The 25,966-nt window shown below is 36.4% G+C and overlaps 1 protein-coding gene and 1 long non-coding RNA gene across 2 annotated transcripts in view; one reads left to right on the top strand and one right to left on the bottom strand.

The window, feature by feature from the left end:
* The window catches only part of GPR149 (G protein-coupled receptor 149), a 65,226-nt gene extending 50,956 nt beyond the window's left edge, over positions 1-14,270 (top strand). Inside the window, exon 4 of the mRNA XM_055320961.1 lies at positions 12,775-14,270. Coding sequence (XP_055176936.1) covers positions 12,775-13,350 — 576 coding nt within the window. The 3' untranslated portion in view covers positions 13,351-14,270. The remainder of the gene's footprint in view (positions 1-12,774) is intronic.
* LOC129506928 (uncharacterized) overlaps positions 1-25,966 on the bottom strand; it is a 31,040-nt gene that overhangs the window by 2,037 nt on the left and 3,037 nt on the right. The window contains exon 3 of the long non-coding RNA XR_008663904.1: positions 20,503-20,594. This is a non-coding gene — a long non-coding RNA (uncharacterized LOC129506928). The remainder of the gene's footprint in view (positions 1-20,502; positions 20,595-25,966) is intronic.

The following is a 25,966-nucleotide window of genomic DNA, read 5'->3' as shown; positions in this document are numbered from 1 at the left end:
TGTAGTTGTCATGTTTTTAACCCATTCTCATAACCTCTGCCTTTTATTTAGCATCTTTAGACCATTAGGACAAAATACTGCAGAGGAATATGCTACCTGATTAGGAGATGAAGACTGCAAAGGTAGTATTGCCTTATGTACATCCTCCTGACCTCCTTATTGCAACTACTGGTACTAGACACTAGAAATCTGAGAGACATCATGGGTTCCTGTCTTACTCACCTCCCGATAATACCTAATAGCTAATACTTATGGAGCACATTGTGTGAGGCACTCAGCTAATCATTTTACATTCATTAGCTCATTTATTCTTCATATTTTACAAATGAGAAACCGAGACTTAGAAAGGTAAGGATTATAACGACAGTGACTCAACTGAGTTCTATGATAGGTGTATGCAAATTTTGCCTCTGCAATTCCCCTGGAGCCCATCTCAAATTTGTCATTTCCACTACCAGTATTGAAATTCAGATTCCCTTTCCCTTTGTGCATAGTGGTTTTTAAAACCTGCTGACTGGTCTCCCTGACACCATGGTCCCCTTCCTCCAATCTATCTTTCACAGGATCCCCCATCATCTTCTTAGACTTTAAGTGGGATAGTAGAAAACATCTGGAGTCTGGGTTGAATTTAGATCACAGTTCAAAACTTAACATTGTATGTAACCTAAGAAAGTTGGTTAACCTTTCCACACCTCAATCTGCTTGTCTGCAAAATAATTTTTATCTCCCTTATAGATTGTTGTATTAAACTAGATTTCACATGTAAAGTGCCAAATGCACTGCCTGCACATAGTAGACTTCCATACATATTAATTTCTTTCCTTCCATAAGTGTGAAAACAAAAATCATATTTGCCCCTTGCCCATGGAATATAATCATAACTCATTATCCTGGTATACAGGGCTCCTTGCCCTGGGCCCAACCTCTGTTTCTAGTCTCATTTCCTTGTACTATATATCATTCCCTCCAAATTCCATTTGCCTTTGGTCTTACTATTCCCTCATCCTGGAATTCATTTTTCTTACTTTCTGCCTACTGAAATTATCTTTTAGGACCTGTTTAGAAACTATTTTCTCAAGTACCTTCTCTAAATACTCCTTTCACTTCTTGGTGTGAATCAATTAATCATTCACAGGACATAGTGGGTTCTAACTGGGTTAGGAGAATGAGATATTATTCATATTTTATTACAAACATTATGACTTGTAGTAGCAGAATGGCTAAGAGCAGAGTGTTTGAGATAATCTTGGATTGGGATTTGACTATGCCATTTACTGACTTATATCCCCATAGCTCAATTACACTATTTACAAAATTGGGATAATGAGTGTCTCTATTTTGTAAGGTTGATATGAAAAGCAAGTAAGAAAATGTATATTAAATTCTTGGTAAGTAGTCTGACATATGGCTTGTGTTTAGTAGAATCAATAAATATTTGTTACGATGAATATAAATCCTAAATTTGTTATTCAATTGTGAAACTTTAAATCATTTAAAAAAAAGGCTTAATTTACAGTTTGAAGATCTGTGAGGATTAAGTCAAACGTGTTAAATAACCTAGCACTTTCAATGATACATGGTGCCCTTTATAAAGATCCTTATTTTCTTGCCCTCTTTAAAAGATTTTATTTATTTATTCATGAGAGACATAGAAAGGCAGAGACATAGGCAAAGGGAGAAGCAGACTCCTTGTGATGAGCCTGATGCGGAACTCAATCCCAGGACCCTGGGATCATGCCGAGCCAAAGGCAGACACTCAACCACTATGCCACCCAGGTGCCCCTTACTTTCTTTTTCTTGAGTAATTAATGTGTCCTCCTTATTCTGGTGTACTAAACATTCAAATGAAGCTGGCAAGATGACACAAGGAATATTTTAGAAGTCGAAAATATTGCGATCACACAGTTTTAAATAAAATTCCAAAAGTAAATTGTTAAAACTCTAGTTTATTGTTTTCTCACAAAGTTCTCATTCTCCCTCTTATTTTTGTTTTTAGTGTTTTTATCTCTTCTCCTTCAAACCATCTTAGATGGTCTGCTTGACTTAATTTTTCAATGTCTGTGCTTTTAGATGCCTAGGACTCACCTAAATAATCTAAAGATCATCTATATTTTAATTTAGATTAAAATTGTTAGTCACTTGGATTACTCATGAGTTTGTGATAGGATTCTAGCTTCCAGGGCAGAAAACCCATGATCTACTCTTGGCTAAAGCAGACTTATTTTAAAGTGACAACATGGTACATTGGAAAGAACACTTAACTGGGCAACAAGACATCTATCCTACTGTTACTTGTGTGACCCTGGGAAAGTGGCTTCATCTCTCTGGCTGTCAATTCTCCCTTTATAAAATGAGAAATTAGAACTCCGTGGTTTGGTAAGTGCTATGATTGTACGTGTTATAATATGTCTTTCTTAAATTTAGTGATTCAGATAACACAATACTTCACCTTGTTAGGAGAGAAATTTGGAGCAGCTCTTTTATATTATAATTTCACCCTGAACCCACCGAAGCTTATAGTAAAGAAATAAAAAGTTCAATATGCCCAAGGTCAGTAAGTCTGAATCAATTATCACAGCAGATTATTTGTGCTAATGTGTTTACATGGCACGCTCTCTCCTCCTGAAGCATTTGTGAGGTTTAGAGACTGCTTTTCATTTCCAAATAAAAAAGCTCCCAGCCACCTACGCTCAGGGGTACAGCAATAATGGATTATCATTATTCCTGACAGCATATGCTAATTCATAGACTTTTAAATGGAAAGAAAGTAGAGACTATGAAATGACTAGTTTTATGCTCTCTGAATCTTATCACTTTTTTAATCATGCAGTACACATTCACCTATAATTCATTCCCATAATGTTCTTTTATTTTTATAAAAAGGATATGTTTAAAATCACCTTCTGATGCATCTGCAACTATTATCATTTATTATATAGGGCTGTTAAAATATAAAAAAATAAATTTTAAACACTAACACTTTTGAAAGATGATCTTATTTTTTTCTGCTTTAGTAAATTAAAATAGGGAATCTAAAACAAGGTCAATGTTGCAGATTCATTCATTCATGCACATGTTTACTCATTCAACAAATATTTGTTGAGGGCCTACCACATGTCAGGCACTGGCATAGATGGTAAAGAAAATAAAGACCCATAAGGAAATATTCCTTTCCCTGGAGGAGATTACATTCTGCTTGGATTTGGCAAAAATGCTACACAGTTCCAGTCTCCAGAAGAAAATGGGCAGTTATAGAACATTGCAAATGTTGCATTTCATAAGCATTTTTTACCTGTTTGCATAAAACACTGTATTAATTTCCTAGAACTTCTGTAACAAATAATTACTCCAAACTTAAGACAGTTTAAAACAACAGAAATCTATTGTCTCATATTTCTGGAGGCCAGAAGTCCAAAGTCAAGGTGTCAGCAGGCTCTAAGGGAGGATCGTTTCTTTTATAATAGCATAGCTCTAAGTGCTGTCTCTTTCTTCACATGGCCATATTCCTTCTATGTGAGTCTATGTCCAAATTTCTCTTCTTAAAAAGATATCAGTCACTGGATGAGGGCCCACCCATATCCATTATGACCTCATTTTAGTTTGGTTATGTTTGAAAATACTCTATTTCCAAATAACACTATATTCATAAGGTAGAGGTGGATAATAAATTTGGATGAGACACACTAGTCAACCCAGTACAAAGATAAAGATAAGTTAAACCAATAATAACAGGGTTTTTTTAAATCTCCTCACAAATAATGTTAAATTTCACTTAAAATTTAATGCTTTTTACTTTTAGTCTCATTTTGAAATTATTCTTGAACTTTTTGAATGGCTTACAAATCTGTGGATGACATTGCAGTTTGTGATTCAAATTATATATGTTTTGTCTGAAGTGGGATTCTTTATTTGAACTTAATGTTTGCATTGAAAGATTGTTAGACTCAAATGTTTATACTAGTTTCCACAGTAAAATTAGTGAAGAGAATCTGACTCATGACAGACCCTAGTCACTTTATTTTGTCTTCTTAGGGCCAGATGATTGATCCTTTTCATTTCTGATATTCTAAAATGTTTATTTTTCTTGTCAAAAGCACCATTCGCTACTCTTTTAAAAAATGGGGGAAAAAGGGGATAGAAAATAAACGATACCCCAGTTGGGACTCTCATTCTAATCAATCAACCATCAGAGTAAAATTTTGTGACAGTGCTCTGCACGCACCTTGTGTCCTCTCTCCTACCCTAAAAATGGCATAAACCCCAAATGCAGCAGAAACAAACCTCCAATATAGCACAAACCCCAAATACTGCACAAACTCCAAACTGACTACCAAAGTGAACTCTGAGCTATCATCATAGACAGCACCCACTCAGTAGCCTACCCCACATCCTGGATGCCCTTCTAGTAATATTTTGCACTCTCTGCCTCCTCTTTTACCTAATAGACTTCCATAAGCAAAGTCATCATCATTAAACAATTTAGATATATAAAACATAAAAGTTGAAGTCCTCCCCCCCGCCCACTTCCAGAGGAAACAACTGTTTGGAATGTAGCCTTTCAGATATTTCCTGTGCCTAGAATATATGTGTGTGCTGTGTGTCTGTATCTTTTATTCCTGTACAGGTATCACTTGCTGAGTTGCTTTCTGGTAGGTGTTTTTCCTACAAGAAAATTAGATCATACTTTACGTATTGTTTTGCAACTTAAAGTTGCTATTATCACTCCAAATGTATCAAAATTATTTTACCCAGGCAAGACTTACAGCTTTATCTCATTCTTTCAAGACAGTTTTCCAGTACATTTAGGTTATTTCTATTTGGGGACTTATAACAGTGGTGAAATAAACAATACTATGTGTTGATATTTGGTGGTGGGACTGACTCACAGAAATAGGATTGCTGGTAAGTATATGTAGTTTTATTTTATAATCAACTAAAATCAAATTGTACTCTAAAAATGGCATTCTATCCTTTTATTTCTTCCTTTCTATCTCCCCCCCCCCCTTTCTCTTTGTGGAGGGCAATCTGAGATGCTAAAAATGAACCATTGTTTTACTTACATTTTTTTGATTATTGGTGAAATTGAGTATCTTTTCACATGTTTATTCTCCACTTGTATTTCTTCCTTCAATTGCTTTGCCCACTTCCTTTTTTTCTTTTGGGATGTTTATCTCATTGATTCGGAGAAACTCTTTACAACTATAAAACTTTGTCTTATGTATGCTGCAAATATTTTCTCCTAGGATGCCATTTGTTTTTTTACCTTTGCTTTCAGCATCATTTTCTACACAGACATTTTCAACTTTTCTGCAATAAAATCTGTCCCTTTTATTTTGTCATTTCTGATTTTCATTCCAGATTTGTAAAGGTCTTCCTCAAACAGCATTTAAAAGGCATTATTAAGACTCAAGGAATTACTTTTGCTTATAACATGAAAAGGAATCTAATTTAATTTTATAATGGAAAGCCAATTGATTCTATTTTGAAATGCCATCTTTGTGATATACTATATTTTGTTTCTTGACTGCTTAATTTATCATATTTTGCCATTATCAACCTGTATCAGTTACTGTAGCTTCATATTATGTTTGTAATCTACCTTATTAGTCTGTTTCCAAAATTTCTTGGTTATATATAAACATTGATTCTTGCAGATAAATCTTAGGAGGAACTTGCATGTGCCAAATAAAATTTCATTGATATTCTATTAAATTTTTTTATTAAAATTGTACTAAATTGATGAAATAAAATTGCCATATTTACAATAGAGTTTTCCCATGTGGAAACATCGTCTCCTATTTATTCAGGAGTTCTTTCATTATAGTGTTTTTTCATATTGCTCTCACACATTTCTATAGTTTTATTACTATTTTGAATGGGACCTTTTTAAAATGTATTTTTAATTGGTAACTGCTATTGATGTCTTAACATTTACCCACAATTTAGGAACCTTACTACATTTCCACATTAGTTATTTTCTAGAGTCTCTTCTTCAGAATTTCTAAGTAGACATTTTCACATGAAAATTGTGATAATTGTATCTCTTCCTGCTCAATATTTATGTTTCATATTCCTTTTCCTTGACTGTTATCTAGCTAAGAACAATGCTAAAGAGTAGGACTGATTTCAAGTATTTTTTTTCATCTATAAAAACTGAGCCCTGTCCAGGTCTCCTTTTCCTTCAGTCCACCTTGGTTACGTGCTCTTATTCCATATTCTTATAATTCTCCAGCCTGGGTCTTTGGTAGCATGAGTCACATGGAAATGCAATTGCTTACGAGCTTGGTATTTGTGTATTCTATGAACTCTTACAATATGACAGCCTCTTCATTCCTTGCTATAGACCCATCAGCTAACCCAATCTTAATACATAATAGTGGTTCAGTTAGTCTGGTTTTTTTGCTACTTATCTCTCTCCATTTTACCCTTCCTTCCAAATTGTAAGACAGTTGGAAATTGTTTATTTTACTCAAATTGTTAGATGTCTTCCTGAATCTCTATCCCTTTTACTTCTCCCTTCATTCAAGGTCTCATTTTCCCTCACCTGGAGGAATGTTTCTCTAACTTAAATAACATACAGGTCTCTCTGAAAGAAAAAAATAAATCCATGAATCTTACTGTCCAATCAAATTTTTATGATTTTGTTTAAGGACATATAAATAATATTCAGTAAAACTCTTTACATTTACAGTCCTTATACAAATCTAAAAGAAAAATAAATTTATATATGAAATACTTTCATAACCAGTAACATTAAAATTACCAAATTGGCTTAAAGTGACAGTACCATTTTGCTGAAATTAACATGTCAATTTTTTTAATTTTTTTAAATTTATTTATGATAGTCACACACACAGAGAGAGAGAGAGAGAGAGAGGCAGAGACATAGGCAGAGGGAGAAGCAGGCTCCATGCACTGGGAGCCCGACGTGGGATTCGATCCTGGGTCTCCAGGATCGCGCCCTGGGCCAAAGGCAGGTGCTAAACCGCTGCGCCACCCAGGGAGCCCAACATGTCAATTTTGGATTAAAATTGTAAAGATGTATGCTCACATCTGCTTCTATACAATCTGTCTCTGTGTTTTTACTTGTGTGACTCTCAAATGAAGACTATCCCTTTGAATAAGAATGTTTCACAGTTGGGGATCCCTGGGTGGCTCAGCGGTTTAGCGTCTGCCTTTGGCCCAGGGTGCAATCCTGTAGACCCAGGATCGAGTCCCATGTCTGGCTCCCGGCATGGAGCCTGCTTCTCCCTCCTCCTGTGTCTCTGCGCCTCTCTCTCTCTCTATGTCTATCATAAATAAATAAATAAATAAATAAATAAATAATCTCTAGAAAAAAAAAGATTTTTTCAGTGTAATTTTTTTTTAAAGATTTATTTGAGAGAGAGCAAGCCCCCATGAGTGTGCGAGTGGTGGGAGGAAGAGAAGGAGGGAATCTGCAAGCAGACTCCCTGCTAAGCATGGAGCCCAATGTGGGGCTCAACCTCACCACCCACCCATGAGATCATGACACTTAACCAACTGAGCCACCCGGGCACCCGTCACAGTGTAGTTTTGATAACACAAGACTTTTCAAATAACAGACTTCGTACTTAGCTAAACTCTGGCACTATGCAATTCTCGAATGTCATTAATGCCATTTAATAACTCAGTAAAGCTTGTTTGTTCATTCAAGTAAAGTTAGCATGAGAGAATTACTGAAATCACATTATGTGGATGTATGATATCAGATACAAAAAAATTCTTTATCACATCTGCTTTTATATGAACTGCTCATCAGTGATGCACAATTAATATAAAGATACAGATAAAGATACGGTCATACTATTGATGCTCTAGTGAAGGTTCTTTTAAGACAGACAAGCCAATACTGCTAAACACTGTCTGATGACTCAGTTTCTCATCCCATTTTTCTTTTTTAAACTAGTGTACTCCATAGGACTTTGTTTATATAGAGTACTATGTCGACGAGAAAACAATTTTTTAAGCACTGAGAGGGGGCCTTTTTTTCTTCTTGCAATAAAGTATAATCTAAAGAAGTTAAGTTTTCATGTTACTAGCTCTCAGAATGAAGAAGGAAGTATTTATAATTCACATCATTAAATGACAAATTTTCTGATTAAATAACATTTCAGGGCAGCCCTGGTGGCGCAGCGGTTTAGCACCGCCTGCAGCCTGAGGTGTGATCCTGGGGACCCTGGATGGAGTCCCACATCGGGCTCCCTGCATGGAGCCTACTTCTCCCTCTGCCTGTTCCTCTGCCCCCCTCTCTCTCTCTGTCTCTATGAATAAATAAAATCTTTAAAAAAAATAACATTTCAGTCCATTTTTATTTTTATTTCAGTCCATAGAAAAAGCAAATTTCTGTCTTTGATAAAAATTGTTCTCAGGATAGGAATTTTTAAATTTCTTCTTAATTGTTTTAATTTCTTTTTAACTGTTCTCAGGATAGGAAGTTTTTAATTTCTTCTTCTCATGACTTACCACTCAGAAAGCAAAGCTTTTGAAACTGTAAATCTTAATTCTTTTTTTTTTCATTTTTTAAATGATAAATTTACTTTTTATTGTTCAATTTGCCAACATACAGAATAACACCCAGTGCTCATCCTGTCAAGTGCCCCCCTCAGTGCCGTCACCCATTCACCCCCAACCCCCGCCCTCCTCCCCTTCCACCACCCCTAATTCATTTCCCAGAGTTAGGAGTCTTTATGTTCTGTCTCCCTTTCTGGTATTTCCTAGCCATTTCTTCTCCCTTCCCTTCTATTCCCTTTCACTATTATTTATATTCCCCAAATGAATGAGAACATATAATGTTTGTCCTTCTCCGATTGACTTACTTCAATCAGCATCATACCCTCCAGTTCCATCCACGTCGAAGCAAATGGTAGGTATTTGTCGTTTCTAATGGCTGAGGAATATTCCACTGTATACATAAACCACATCTTCTTTATCCATCATCTTTCAATGGACACCGAGGCTCCTTCCACAGTTTGGCTATCGTGGACATTGCTGCTAGAAACATCGGGGTGCAGGTGTCCCGGCGTTTCACTGCATCTGTATCTTTGGGGTTAAATCCCCAACAGTGCAATTGCTGGGTTGTAGGGCAGGTCTATTTTTAACTCTTTGAGAAACCTCCACACAGTTTTCCAGAGTGGCTGCACCAGTTCACATCCCCACCAATAGTGTAAGAGGGTTCCCTTTTCTCCGCATCCTCTCCAACATTTGTGGTTTCCTGCCTTGTTAATTTTCCCCATTCTCACTGGTGTGAGGTGGTATCTCATTGTGGTTTTGATTTGTATTTCCCTGATGGCAAGTGATGCAGAGCATTTCCTCATGTGCTTGTTGGCCAGGTCTATGTCTTCCTCTGTGAGATTTCTGTTCATGTCTTTTGCCCATTTCATGATTGGATTGTTTGTTTCTTTGGTGTTGAGTTTAATAAGCTCTTTATAGATCTTGGAAACTAGCCCTTTATCTGATATGTTATTTGCAAATATCTCCTCCCATTCTGTAGGTTGTCTTTTAGTTTTGTTGACTGTATCCTTTACTGTGCAAAAGCTTATCTTGATGAAGTCCCAATAGTTCATTTTTGCTTTTGTTTCTTTTGCTTTCGTGGATGTATCTTGCAAGAAGTTACTGTGGCCAAGTTCAAAAAGGGTGTTGCCTATGTTCACCTCTAGGATTTTGATGGAATCTTGTCTCACATTTAGATCTTTCATCCATTTTGAGTTTATCTTTGTGTCTGGTGCAAGAGAGTGGTCTAGTTTCATTCTTCTGCATGTGGATGTCCAATTTTCCCAGCACCATTTATTGAAGAGACTGTCTTTCTTCCAGTGGATAGTCTTTCCTCCTTTATCGAATATTAGTTGACCATAAAGTTCAGGGTCCACTTCTGGGTTCTCTATTCTGTTCCATTGATCTATGTGTCTGTTTTTGTGCCAGTACCATACTGTCTTGATGACCACAGCTTTGTAGTATAACCTGAAATCTGGCATCGTGATGCCCCCAGATATGGTTTTCTTTTTTTAAAATTCCCCTGGCTATTTGGGGTCTTTTCTGATTCCTCTTTTCTTAATTCTTAAGATCAATTTCAAATGCCATCCAGGTATGAAATCTCTTTACCAAAAGTGGTCATTCCTTGGATTCCATAGAGCTTGGTTCCCATCTCTACTAAAATAGTTGGAACTAAAATTTTATTTTCTTTGTTACATGCTTTTGTCACCCAATTATATCTATGAGGTCTTTGAAGGAAGAGATAGTACATCTGTGTACCCAATGAAAGTTCAGAATCTTATGCACACTGTACTCACCCCTTATCCATAGGGGATACATTCCAAGACCCAAAATGGATGTCTGAAACCCTTGTTAGTACCAAACCCAAAATATATTATGCTTTTTTCTATACAAACATACCTATCTAAAGTTTAATTTATAAATTAGGCACAGTAAGAGATGAACAGAAATAATAAATAATAAAATGGAACAATTAAAACAGTATATAAAAGTTATGGGAATGTGTTCTCTGTCTTTCTCAAACTATCTTATTGCACTGTATTTATTCCCTTCTTCTTGTGATGAGATGATAAAATACCTACATGATGAGATGAAAGTGAGGTGAATGACACAAGCACTGTGACATAGTGTTGTGCTACTACTGACCTTCTGATCATACTGCAGAAGGAGGATCGTCTGCTTTCAGATCACACTGAAATTGTGAAAAGTGAAACTGTGGCTAGGGAGGACTACTATAACACTCAGCAAATGTTTAATGAATGGATAAATTAAAAAATAAATAAATGAAGGCCATTTCCCCTTTGCTGAAAGTGCTACCACTCAAACAATGCTTTGGTATAGTAATGAACCTAAGTATTGTCCCTATTTCCCTTGCTTCAGTCACACATGTGAAGTTGATGAAGTTTTTTGCCTCAGCAGAAGGGTAAGCTGAACTTTATAATGTAAGTGTTCAAAGTTTTCAACCCTTTACGGTACAAAGCCCTAAAATTAGGTTCCCAGGAACCTTTATGGATAAAGAGGATTCAAGATCTCTCCATAGAGAATAACTGCAAAAGACTGGTAACATGTCTCATATATCCTAGACTGTATTTTTCGTTGTCCTTAAATTCAAAGAATTGGGCATGAAGGCACCTAAATGAATCTTATGATACATCCTCCCTTAAAAATTTCTTTTAGTAAAAGAGAAGTCCTGGGCTTCTTCCAGCCACACTTAGGTCCATTTACAGAATGCCCATGGCAAATAAGGTGACCAACTATCCTGGTTTTTCTAGAACTAAGAGGTTTCCTGAGATGCAAGAATTTCAGAGCTAAAGCTGGCATAGTTACAGGCAAACAGGAAGGTTGATCATCCTAAATTGGCAAAATATGATGAGCCCTCATGCCAATTCCCCTGTAAAGACACATTTAAGCCAATTTAGTTAGTAACTCAGCTTTTTAGGTAGTCAGCACATGTATAAAAAGTGTCTATTGGGATCCCTGGGTGGCGCAGCGGTTTGGCGCCTGCCTTTGGCCCAGGGCGCGATCCTGGAGACCCGGGATCGAATCCCACGTCAGGCTCCCGGTGCATGGAGCCTGCTTCTCCCTCTGCCTGTGTCTCTGCCTCTCTCTCTCTCTCTCTGTATGACTATTGTAAATAAATAAATAAAAATTTAAAAAAAGTGTCTATTGACCATCTTCCTACCCTTTTTTTTTTTCCAGACTAAAACATTTCTTTAGTTAGGGATTGCAAACCTTACTGTGCAGCAGGATCACTTGGAGGGCTTGTTAAAATAGATCACTGGAACTCATCCCCAAAGTTTCTAATTCAGTAGATCTGGAATTGGGCTAAAAAAAATCTGCATTTCTTACAATTTGTAAGGTAATGCTGATGACACCAATCTGGGAATCTAGCTTTCAGAACATTGCTCTAGGAGTTTGGTATCTTCTGAGACTAACGTAATTGAAAAAGAAAACAAGTCAACTGAAGTAAGAAGGCATGAATCAATAATATAAAATACTGGCTATTATAGGATTTAGTCTGTTTTCTTTCATTTCTTAAGTACTTATCCATGGTGAGTACAGATTTTTAAAAATCTTAACACGTGAAGTCTTAAATATAATATAGAAGGTTCTAACCTTAAGAACGTTTTTTGCAGAGATGTGAGAAAGTTCTCTATTATTGGATTTACTTTAGTGACTGTGATTTCTCTGTGAAAAAGCAAGCACGGGGTAGCACAATTTAGCACACTCCTGGGACATCTGGTTCCTCTTCTGTATGCTCAAACCTAACAGCTGAAATATACTTCATACTTAATCTGAATCACAGTTTCACAATTATTATTCTCTCTGACACACTAAGCAGGAAGAAAGTGCATTTTGATAACAATCTGCATTTCTTTCAACCTATGCAAACTTTTTAATGTAACAAAAACATAAAAGCAATTCCAGATTATAAATATGCATTCAATTTTTTGCCCACATTCTGCCTTTTGAAACATCTACTGCTGCGCCCATCAATACTCAAATTTGCCTTAAACTACAAGAATATGTCTTCTATCTTCAAAAAATAGGTTCCTGGATGTCCTCATTTAGATGTTATATTTGACCTAGGAGAAACTGAACTATAGGATTTTGATGGAAGAATTTAAATCTCATTGATAAAGGTTTCTAGGGAAATGCATCCAAAATGGAAAAACTTTACCACAGTGATAAATCAAATGAATTTCCAAATGGCCTAATTTCAGAAACCAGCTTTCAATAATAACAATTTGTTTTTGTCCCCAGCGTTCTGGTGGTGCCCTGGCCATTCCCTTGTGTGCATTCCAGGGGACCGTGTCTCTCCAAGCGCCTACAGGGAAAACCCTATCTCTTTCTACCTATGAGGTAAGTGCAGAAGGACAAAAAATAACCCCAGCATCCAAGAAAATAGAAGTCTATCGATCCAAAAGTGTTGGCCATGAACCAAACTCAGAAGACACTCCCTCCACATTTGCGGACACCAGCGTGAAAATACACTTGGAAGTTCTTGAAATTTGTGATAATGAAGAAGCCTTGGACACTGTGTCAATCATTAGTAACATCAGCCAGTCCTCGACACAGGTCAGATCTCCATCCCTACGCTACTCACGGAAAGAAAACAGATTTGTTTCCTGTGATTTAGGGGAAACAGCCTCATACTCTCTCTTTTTACCCACGAGTAATCCTGACGGTGATATCAACATCTCCATTCCGGACACTGTTGAAGCACACAGGCAAAACAGTAAACGGCAGCATCAAGAGAAGGATGGTTACCAGGAGGAAATCCAGTTATTAAATAAAGCTTACAGAAAAAGAGAGGAAGAAAGCAAGGGTAACCAGTGATCATTTGGTCTAATAAAGGCAAGAAGGGAGTCTGTGAGTTCAAATTGCTCAACTAAACATTTTTGTTCTGAGGCTATTTGATTTCCTTTATTTCTTGTTGGTTTACATAAGCATTACAGATTTTGTAGTTAATTGTTTTCAGGCTAAGCAGCTGGAACTTGTGTACACACTTAAGTGCTTTTGATGTATTATCTGTAGATCACACACTGTGGTAATTAAAAGATTTGTTTCTTATCCGATTCCTAAAGCTGTTTTCTAGATTAAATATCAGCCTCATTTACTAAAGTTTTTGCCTTCTGGTCATCCTCAGAGTAAACAGAAAATTGCAAAAATTTAGTGAATATACTGTTCACATGCTCATGTTTCAACACATAATGCTGGCCTTTACTGCAAGGGGTAAGAAGATATTTTGGGAATGGAAGAAATGTAGCAAAACTCTGAGTTTATTTAAAGAGACTTGCCTACATGTGCCTAGCAAAACAAGCTTATTACAGTTACTGCTTTAGCTTTACACTCATGTCTAGGAAATATATTCTCATGTAAAATGGCAGACTAGCTTCCAACTTTGAAACATGCATGCCTGTAGTCTGTAAATAATTGTTTCCTTCATTTCTATAAAGTACAAATTGCTTACTAAATGTTTTTCTTCCTTTCACTCTTAAATGTATTTTCCTTTCATCTTTTCATTACGTCAAGACTGCCCTTGACACAAAATGCTGTGTGTTACAAGTGGAATTAGTAATCCATCACTCAAACATTACTGGGAAAAGGTTGTAAATGTACACATTATCATTTCTAGAATTGTTTTATTTAAGTGGAAATTTGGGAAAAACACTGCCAGATTAAGTTCTGTGAGGTATACTCAGCTAGATTAACAAACTTCTGGGTAAAGCAGAGGAAAATCCACTAATTAAAAAAATAAAAGTGTGTTTCTAAAGCTGCAGATTTGGCAAATTTTCTCGGCCATTCTTGAAGTACAGAAAATTTTAGTACAAATATTGTTCTAACTTTAGGTGCTTTTGAGTTTTTTTTTCTCAAAGATATGTATATCTCAAGCAAATTCAATATATTTTATTAAATGAGTGTAAGGTATACATTTCAAGACTAATTTTAAAAGTAGTTATGCAATGTTTGCAAATGTTATATTGCAAAAAACAGGAATCACCTTGTCAGAATATTAGTAATGTATATTTCAAAAATTACAAATTGATTTTACTTCAAAATGCTTTATTCTGATCTTCCTTTAAACATACATTAAATGCATTACTGAAATATTTATTTTCCAAGGTTATTGAGTTGACATTTTACATGGTATCTGATTTTGTGTACTGCCACACCTCACTCACATATCTTATTTACTATTTACAGATGGGGTTATTATTTTTTTAATAATTTACTTTGGTTTCTATTTTATTATACTGAGAATTCTAAATTACTTGACATGAACTTTCAGAATGTTTCATCTTCAGAAGACTTTTTTTTTTTTTTGCCAAAAAGAACTTATTTTCAAAGTAATTATCTCAATAGACTTTATCTCTCATTTAATCTTTCAATAGCTCATCTTCTAAACTTCGGAAGCAAAGGTAATGCCATTAGTAAAGTTTGTAAAGCAAGACTCAAATAATGCATAAATATAAGTTCAAATTCAAACATATTATCATGACAAATTTATTTAAAAAGACTTTTTATATCCTTAAAATTGAGGGCTACTTTATTTTATTTTTTAAGATTTATTTATTTAGTTTAGAAAGAGAGAGAGAGACTCGGGGTGGGGGGGAACGGCAGAGGGAGAGAGAGAATCCTGAAGCAGACTCCCCACTGAGCGCAGAACCCAACTCTGCTCTAAGCTGGGCTTGATCCCAGAACCCTAAGATCATGAGTTGAAATCAAGAGTCAGCTGCTTAACTGACTGAGCCACTTAGATGCCCCATAATGGAGGGCTATTTTACCATAATGACAGATGGCTAGACAAATCAAATATTATAGATTAATAGCATTGAATGCCTGTTATAAAAGTTGAAAAAAATAAAGATAAAAGTTGGATATTCAATAGCGCTTTGATATATTAAATTAGGTGTACAGTTTTACAAAAGAGAAAGGTGATTTTTGTTGCCTTAAAGTACAGTTTTTGGCAGCAAGGAAATTAGAAACAGAATCATAATAAAAGTGAAGAAAATAATAAAGATTTAAACAGAAACAAATCCTTTATGATTGGTACAGCTCTTCAATGCATAGGAGAGGATGATGGAAATCAAGATCTAAAGAGCACAAGAACTCAACTGGAAGACAGTAATACTCCTTTTCCCTCTTATGCATTATTTTCTTTTCATTGGACTTGGACCTATGCTGAGAGAACTGGAAAAAACAAAACAAAAAACAAAAAACTAGGATATTTCCATTTAAGTGCCCTTAGCTATTAACTATACACTGGATACACTTAAAAGTTTTGCTGTATTACGGGTGCCTGAATGGTCCAGTCAGTTAAGCGTCTGCCTTCAGCTCAGGTCATGATCTCAAGGTTCTGGGATTGAACCCCATGTGGTCATTGTGTCATCATCATCATCATCCAATCCAATTATAGTTGAAGCTATAAGAAAAATCTACAGGGGCTACGGCTAAGCATGAATGGCTCCTCTCAATCCTTGTTAAGAAAGAGTAAGGGTAAGTACGCTACATCAGTACAAAATCTACTTACTATTTAAAGTGATTATGATTGTTAAAATGTGTTTCTGGCATAGGAAATACCTTTATAGATATCCTATCCTATATTTAAATACCTTACCCTGTTAGGCTTTATTAGTAATACTATACTCCGTATAATTTATTTTCTCTATAAACTGATGAATCTGAAGACAAAAACTATTATCTAATAAAAATATCACCATCTGGTGGTGACTTCTACAAACTGAAAAGACATAATACCTAAGACTCCCAGTTAATATAAACATGTATATAATCTCAAAGAATTGTGATTGGCAGAGGCAACCATTTTGAAATCCACAGCATTATTCAGAATATAAAAACCATTTGGTTATACATTATTTGGAAGCTTTTCTTAACATGGTTCTTTAATATTGGATTTTATCAGATTTTCCCTTAATTTCTCATTCTATTCAGTTACTTTCATTCATTTATTCATTATAACATTTAATGAAAGCCTACTATATGCTAGAAATTGTTCCAGGTACTTAAGATTATGGATGTGAACAAAAACAAAACACACACACAAATATACATTATATATGTATAATGTATATACATAATGAGTTTGAGCCAAGTGCAAATTTAGAGAATACAATCCATACAAGACTTCCTTCACTTATTTTTTAAGATTTTATTTATTTGTTTATGAGAGAATGAGAGACACACAGAGAGAGGCAGAGACACAGGCAGAGGGAGAAGCAGGCTCCCTGTGGGGAGCCCGATCCGGGACTCGATCCCAGGAACCCCGGGATCATGACCCGAGCCTAAGGCAGATGCTCAACCACTGAGCCATACAGTGCCCTGACTTCCTTCACTTCTGACACTGATTACAAGTTTGGGATATCCCCAAAACCATGATCAGTTTCAATAATTCACTAGAAGGACCCACAAAAGTCACAGAAATCTGTATTCTTAGTTACAGTGCATTACAGGGAAAGGATACAGATTAAAATCAGCCAAGATAAGAAGCACATACAACAGAGTCCAGAAAAAGTCTATACATGTGGAGCTTCTGTTGTCTGCTCCCGATGAAGTCTTAGCATTACTTTCCCAGCCATCAGTGTAAGACAGCATATAGGGAATATTGCCAAGAAGAAAAGCTCATTTGAAACTTGGTGTCTTTACTGGGGCTCCATCATGGTAGGGGCTCCATCATGGTAGGAGCAGAGGCAAGCAATGGTTGACTGCTCACCTGAGTGATTTCCAGCTCAAGAAGTCAAGCTCTTTAGGAATGACGCAAAATCCCACCTGAAATCACATGTTACTATTTAGCTGACCCACCACGCCAAAGTCACTCGTATAAAGCGTGATGTTCCAACCTCCTCAAAGGGGAGAGACCTCTCTTTGGATGGGGTTAAGTTCCACACTACACATCTGCATACCATACATGTGTACTTGTATATGTCTCAGGTAATGCTAAATGTATTGACAGAAAGTAGGTACCAGAGGTAATAAAAATGGTAAGAAAAATAAAAATAACAGGACAATGATGGAAGGAGTGCTTTTTCAAATACTTCAGCTAGGAAAGGCTTCACTGATAAGGCAATATTTCATCAAATACAGTGATGAAACATGCTATGTGTTTAGGGAAATCATAGTTCTAGCAAAGGGAACATCAAGTTTCCAGAAGTGAGAGTATGCCTTTTGTATTTTGTGAAACCACTGAGGAGGTCAATGTAAATGCAAATGAGTAAGAAAGACAAATAATAATTGGAAATAAAACCAGATAAGGGCAGGGAGGGACAAAGGCCTTGCAGATCAGGTCCCTACGGACTTTGAATCTTATTCTAAATGAGGTGGGAAGTGACTGGAGGGTTCTGAGCAAAGGAGTGACATATTTGAATATAAAATTACTGTCTTTAGTTGTCAAGGAGAAAAGACTATACAAGTAGAAACATAATTACAGAAGAAAGAGGAGGCAATATTTTAGTAGTTTGGGTTGAGATATTTGTTAGGATTAGGGTTTAGCAGTGGAGATGGTGATGGTATTGTATTCTGAGTCAATAAATAGGAAGGATTTCCTTGGTAAATGAATAAATTACAAAATTCTTATATGTTTTTCTATGGAGCCTGTAGCCTGAGAGAAAAAAAATGACCTCTGGTGTCTATTTTCTGTTACTACTTTGGAAAATCCCAATGTTTCTAATGTCCTCAATTTTTCACAAGGCTAGAAGCCTGAAAACTCTATTTTCCAGTCTTTCTTGCTGGCAAGTTTTCAGGTTTAGGACCTGCCAAAGAGAGGTATTTGTGCAAGATTTGGTAGAGTTGAAGAAAAGCAGCGGCAGTTAAATGAATGTTCCTTACTAGTTGAGCTTCTTCCTTTAAGATACGGTTCAGGGTCTAGGCTCTTTCTATCTTGTAGGTCCAACTTTTCATGATCATTACCCTTTTTATGATCATTATCCTCATTTATAGTAAGCTGGCAGGAGGGGAAAGGGCATGGAGGATCCTACAAGGACTCTTCCAGGGATGGCCTGTAAGAACAGCACCTCAGTCACTGCAGCTTTTGCTATGGTGGAGACATACAGCCATTCCTAACTTCAACAGAGACTGGGAAAAATATCTATTTGTGCATAGGAAGAAGACACCTAAATTTGGTGAACAGCTAGCTAGCCAGTCTGTGCCACAGGCTATGACCCCCCACTAGACAATCACACGCCATACTATAATTCAATGTAAATAATGCCTCCCCCCTGGTGTCATGAGATGCAGAGATACTGCATACCACAATCCAAGAATGGCACCTCTTCCCAAGGTTTGAGTTATTTGGTCTTGATTCTAGAACAGATTATATTGGTCCAAACCCTAGGTCAGTTTGTTTATATGATCTTTTCTCCAACTTAAGATACAAAGAAAATCATGTTTGTATGTCTTTCCTACAGTCTTGGGATCTCCATTTTAAAATGTCTAAAGAACATATGTACATTCACATATACAAAAAAAAAAAAAAAAAACGTGTTCTTCTCAAGAACAAGCAGGAACTTCCTGGCATGGGGCAATCAAAATCCAAATACAAAATGACCACAATGACAATCTTTTGCAATATTATGCAAAACAATTTAAATTCCTGGATTTACATGGTCTTGAAACACTTTATTACAGAGGAGAATGTTTACCTTCATATAAGCATAGTTTCACTGAGTAATTTTTTCAGAAAAAAAAATATCTCAGAAGCAAATTTTAGTTTCTACCACTTGACAGAAATACAATTACCAAAAGCTTTAAAATATGAGGGTCAAAAAATAGTAGGGTTGAGACAAATCCATAGTCATTTGGTTATAGTAGTGAAGATATACCCACTTGCTTAATAGAAGCTTTAAGACTTTGTATTTTCATTATTTAGAAGAAAATTAAATGATTTAAAAATTTTTTTCTTAGTACTCATTCATAAAATTTTTTTCTAAATTCCCAAATTGTCTGCTTACATTGGACAGAGAAAAATTGACCAATTCAATGAAATTATGTGGTTTTCAAGGGAAAGTATGCTATGTAAGACACTCAAGATCTTTAACATGGATCCTAGAATCCATTTTTTTTTTTCATGAGAAACAGATGGAATTAGCAGACATTGACAATAATTCATAGTTACAATGACAAAATGTCTGGTTTGCCTGGAATAGTCCCAATTTATAATTGTTTCCTTAGCATAACAATTTATAATGTCTTCTTTAACTTTTACAGAATTGCACAATAATTTACACACTCTAGAGTTGTGAGGCAAGTTATAACTTATCTGCATGTTTTTTCCCCAAATGCAGGATACCTATAGTAACTAAAAAGGAAACTAGGTAATGCCTATAAATTTCCTGCTAAAAGTACTCATTGTTTTTTATTTTTCTATTACAGAATTTAAAAAAATTCTTTCAGTATTTTGAGTGATATAAGAAAATAATGATTGTGTATCATCAAGACCTACCTTTAAAGAAGGTAATAAAAGGGGGACAAGTACATCATGCCTCCAGAAATTTAGCTTAAAGGTGAGGACATCCCCACTCCTACTGCTAACTGTAAAATACCCCAAGTCACCAAGAAAGCAGTACCTTCTTGAGCCACTGAATGTTTGGACAATTAAATTAAAAGAGGAGGCTGAAAACAGATAATATCTGCATTTGATAGAGAATAAAGGGACAGAAAATTCTCTCTGATTGATTTCTGCCTCTTATTGAAATATTTACAGTTCACTGCAATTAAAAGCGTCAAAGGTATGCTCTGGACCAGAGCACGTTATGTTAACTTTTCTTCCGCAAATTTCTCTACTCTTCATCCTACTCTCTGCACCAAAAGCCTGACTTGCACCAAACCATGGCAACAGACAGAAGCAAATGTTCTCTGCTTCCTGCTAGGTTTGGCCACTGGGGACTTCCAGCAAGAGACAAGAAACAAGGAAGAGAGTGAGGTCAGGGCATTTATTCCTCTTTCCCTGAAAAATTACCTTGAACAGGATCTTACCCTTTATCAGCAGTCACTGATTCTTGTAGAAAGCTGACTCTATGCCACTTTGTTTCAGGAGGCTGGTACTCCCTTTCTTCATCCACTTGGGCCTAGAAATAGTAACATCTCTATTACTACTAACTCCAGCTTAACGAAATCTTCTATAGTCCCTTTAAAAGATCTTTTGTACCTGCATATATACTTTAAATATGTATATGTACAAATGTCCCCTGAATAATGAATTACCGCTTTAAGATTGCCATCTATTTTCTTTCTTTTTTTTTAATTGTATTCATTAATTTATGAGTAACACAGAGACACAGGCAGAGGGAGAAGCAGGCTCCATGCAAGGAGCCTGATGTGGGACTCGATCCCTAGACTCCCGGATCACGCTCTGGGCTGAAGGCAGGCGCCAAACCACTGAGCCATCCAGGGATCCCCAAGATTGCCATCTATTTTCTATAGAGACTGTAAATGACATATCCACCATCTATAACAGTTCAAGTGTGTTAAGTGTGTTCCACTTCAGCTGTACAGTGGAAGGAGCACTGGGATAGGAATCAGAAGGCTTAGTTTCAATCTCTGATTCTAATTCTGACTCTACCACTGTTTGATCTACACTTAAATTCTCTAGAGCTCAGTTATTCTCAAGTGGATGTTAGAAAGATTAGGGATGAGAAGAGCCCAGGCAGATATGATTATCCGTAAAAACTTTTAGTCATACCATTATTTATAAAGTTTTAAAATACTAAATGAAAGTTAAGAATCTGCAACTTCTCTGTGTTATATAAAAACCCTACTATGACGAACATATGATTCTCTTCTACATTCAAGAAGAGTACCTTGGTGGATCTGGGTAAGACACAGGTTTGGTGTTCATTGATCAAGAGACCTCAGTTTTAGAAAGTTTACCAGTTTTAGAAAGAAAACCAGGACAAAATCCTGACTTGTCCAAAAGATTCTGCAAAGGTCAGAGAAGCAAGGAAACTGGTGATGGGAGCTGACGAAATTGGCATAAAGGAAGACAGATCAATTTGAGATAACGAAAAAGTAAAATCTCCCAGAATTCCAGGGGAATGCAGGAATTCAATAACTTTTTCTTTAGCACAAACGCTGAATACACTAAAAAACTGTAACCAGAGATTTTTAAAAAATATTTCAAAATATGGTGTGCTTTCAGATCTGTAAGCAGGAAATGTGAAAGCTGAGATGAAGGAGGGAGGTCAAAATTCAAACACATCTTCCCCCTCCTTCCCCCACCTAACCCATATTCTCTCACAATAATAAGACTTCCTTGTTCTTCTATTTTCTATGTATCAGGGATTTTCATTCCTTCATATCATCTTTCCTAAGCCTTTCACACTCTCTCCTCTCTGGAGTTATAACTGAAATGTCCACTGGGGGACATGATTTAGAGGGGAGAAAACCAAAAATATGTTGATTATTTCAAAAGTGTCTCTGATAATAGATAAATGAGATTTCAGTGATTGAAAATAGAAGCTTTATAAAGCAAGGAAGAATGAATAATGAATGCTGCTGACACCTAGTTTTTTCTGACATTCACAAGAATACGTTACTTCTTATGAAATATATCAGGTACAATGGTATCCTTGCCTTGGGTAGGTCTCATTCTTTTTAGTCTTTCCATCCCCTGAGTTTCTTACTCTACCTGTAATAAAATAAAAAGAAGCCATAGAGAAAAAAAAAAGATGGGTATTCATAGTATCTGACGTTTAATAAGCACTCAATAAATATTACTTATAGTATTATCATTCTTTTTCCTACTTCTAGTTGTCATATGGATAATAGCAGATGTGTCTGTCATACAACATAAGTCTGTAAAACTGTCAAAACGGTGGTGCAACATGGTTTGAAGAGGGCCTAAGTTAGCACGTACAGCAAACTGTATCTTGTGAAGATGGACACAATATCTCTCATGTGGGATGATGATGGGAGATCTTCTCCCATCATGTGATGAGGTCTAACTGCCCTTAAACCTGGGTGGACATCTATAACCATCTCAACTAGTAACTCGTTGCTATATGACTTCTGAGGTTAGTTACTAAAAATGTCACGTACTTCCACCTTGTTCTGTGACAACTACTCTTGGAACCAGGCTGTCGTACTATGAGGAGACTAAAACTAGGCCACACAGAGAAACTAAACGGAGAGGCTAAACGTAAGTGTTCCAGCCCATAGCCAGCTACAGTTCCAGAAAAAAAATCAGGATCGATGGCCACCTCTTTCAATGGAGAGGCCTCCAAATGATTCCAGCCCCCAGCTACCAAGTCTTCCCCTAAGATAGGGGGAAGAAAGAGAGAAAAAGGCCTAATTAAGAATTACATAATTACCTGAAATAAGGAAAATTAACTATCAATTTTAAGATGTTTCTGTCATTATTGCCTAGCAAGAAGGGAATTTAGATATTAGATCAGTAATAAAAAATTATGATAATAACGAAATCTTACATTTTGTCTACGTGAGTTGTGTTTCAAGTAAATTTATAATTTTACTATAATTGTTATAGTCAGGAAATGTTCTCCACAAATTTTCTTTCAAGGTAACTAAAATTTCCCAATTTGAGTTCCAAAATACACAAGATACTCTACTGAGTTATTTATTAATCCTCTTGTATTTTTCCTGATTTCAAAAGAGCCATTTCCTCCATGTCCCCTACCCCACCCCAAAACAGCCAGATTTTTATATATCTAGGATTACTCTTATCAGCATGGTCCCTTCTTTATGCCACCAGGAAGAGGTAAGGGTCCATTAACGATTCCATTTTCCAAGAGGAACACTAAAAAGAATTCCCACCCAGTCCCTCAAGAATATGAGACCCATGAAAAATTATGCTAAAGTTGTTTCATGGGGTTGGGGTAATGAAAATGGAGAATAAGAGATTCCCTAAGACTGGGAAATCCGTGGTTAGTTTCCCATAGTGGTGTGGTCTTGTGTGGCTCACCCTTGCTGCATTTTAGAAGTGGCTGGATTGGGAGGCCCATGCCTGTAGGCCTAGAGACCAAGCACAGTGGGTTTGAAAGCAATGGTTCTGCATTCTGTGCCCAGCCCATGATCAGGGGAGAGCACACTTATGAAAGACATCTTTTGGCCTGCCCAGAGCACAGGACAAAGCAGAGCATCAGACAGAGTGACAGTGGCAATTACAATGAGCCAGTCAATCCTTTTGCTTTCTGTCATTAGGAAACCTAAGAATTCTTGCAGATTCTAAGCAAAGCAGAAAAACACACATACACACACACACACACACACACTAACCAAAGTACTAACTGATAACTTTTCTTCCCACTAATATCTTTGTGGTCTTTGCTTAGAAATCTTCCTTTTGCCCAGATTTTTACTACAGGGTCATTTGTTCCAAAATGTCTGCCTAAAGCAATAGCCTCAAGCAATACTGTATTACTTCGTGCTGAAGAAGTTAGGAAAAATCAGTAATTTTGAATTTATAACTGAGATTCTGTTTAGGACCAACAAACATGAGGTGAAGAGAAATAATAGAATTTATCAGGAAATAGAGATAACACTACCTTTCTCTGGGGTTATCATTGGATCATGTGAAATATGGAATAGATTACTTTTCTATTGCTGCCATAAGAAATTACCAGAAACTCAGAGTCTTAATTAGCACAAATGTACTACCCTACAATTCTATAGCATAGATGCTTTGATAAGGGTCCTCCCTAGGCTAAAATCTAGGGGTTGGTAGGGTGTGTTCCCTTCTGGAGGCTCTAAAGGAGAATCCATTTCCTTCTCCAGCTCTGGATGTTGCCTGAATTCCATGACTTGTGGCCCCCTTCCTCCAACTTTAAAGTCAGCAGCAGTTGCCTGAGTCCTATCACATCACTATGAAATTCTCTTCTGCCTCTTTTTTCCACTTTGAAGGATGCTTTTTTTTTTTTTTTCCAGAAAATTCTTTTTTTTTTATTTTATAAATTAATTTTTATTGGTGTTCAATTTACCAACATACAGAATAACACCCAGTGCTCATCCCGTCAAGTGTCCCCCTCCGTGCCCGTCACCCATTCACCCCCACCCCCCGCCCTCCTCCCCTTCCAGCACCCCTAGTTCATTTCCCAGAGTTAGAAGTCTTTATGTTCTGTGTCCCTTTCTGATATCTCCCACACATTTCTTCTCCCTTCCCTTATATTCCCTGAAGGATGCTTTTCATCACATAGAGCTCATCCAGATAATCTAGGATCATCTCCCCATTTTAAGGTCAGCTGATTAGCAGCCTTGATTTCCCTCGGTCACGTAATTTAACATATTCATCATTCTAGGGATTAGGATATGGACATCTATGGCGGTCATTATTTTGCTGACCACAAATGTGAATTGCCTAGACCAATATTTAGCAAATGGTAGGCAACAAATAAATGCTAGTTTTCTTCCCCAATTACTCTCTATTAGTCTTATTATTCCATTAGTCTGTTCAGTCTGCCCTAATAAAACACTACATATTTTAGTGGTATTACACTACTTTATTGGTCTAATAAATAAAGACTATTAATGAATAAATAAGTACCATCTATTTATGCTATTTTTCTGTCTTAAATAACAAATTTCTTATAGTTCTGGAGGCTGGGAAGTCTAAGATAAAGGTGCTGGCAGATTTGGTTCCTGGCGAGAGCACCCTTCCTGGCTTATAGACAGCCTCTTTGTCCACCCAGGGTCTTTCTTCTGAGGAAAGAGAGAAGGGCTCTCTGATATCTTTTCTTATAAGGATACTAATCCTGTAATATTAGAGCCCCAATGTGATGACCTCATTTATTTGTTTCCTTAGAGGTCCCATGTCCAAATACAGCTACCCTGAGGGTTAGGTCTTCAACATAGAAATTTTGAGGAGACCCATTCAGTTCATAACATTCTCACCTAACAATCCACACTATTTCCTTCAAATTTTGCCCCGACCATCCCCAATAAGCCTACTCAATCTTACCTGTTGAATAATTAACATATTTGTCATATCAGGTATGTCCAGTGAATTTCAATACATTTATTGGAACTATTCATTCCTATAGTCTTAATCTTATTTGCCAAGGACTAACCAAAATATATCTCAGTCTGCTCTCTCTGTGCTTTTAACTCACATCATCAACCACTATCCAGACATCTCAATTTTTTTGTTTCACGGGCTCCTCAAACTCCACGTATTATTTAAATGCATTAACTCAACCCTTCCCCAATTAAAAAAAAAAAAAACCTCCTCATCTGTGTTTTTCATCTCTGATTATGGTATCTCTTTATTTGGTAGTCAATCAAATCTTAAACTCAAGAGTTATCTGATGCTTTCCTCTAATTGTCCACGTTCAGTGAATCATCAAATCTGACATTTTTTATCAGCCAATATCTCTTAATTCTAGTTCTTTCCATATGCCATCTTGCCTCCCCTAAACCAGAGCCTTTTAACTAGCCTCTCCATATCCACTCTTGCCTCCTCCATTCCTTTCTCCTCAAAGTAGCCAAA

This window comes from Nyctereutes procyonoides, unplaced genomic scaffold (assembly GCF_905146905.1).
Source record: "Nyctereutes procyonoides isolate TBG_1078 unplaced genomic scaffold, NYPRO_anot_genome, whole genome shotgun sequence".
Lineage (NCBI taxonomy): Eukaryota > Metazoa > Chordata > Mammalia > Carnivora > Canidae > Nyctereutes > Nyctereutes procyonoides.
This window is presented reverse-complemented; position numbering and strand designations above follow the sequence as displayed.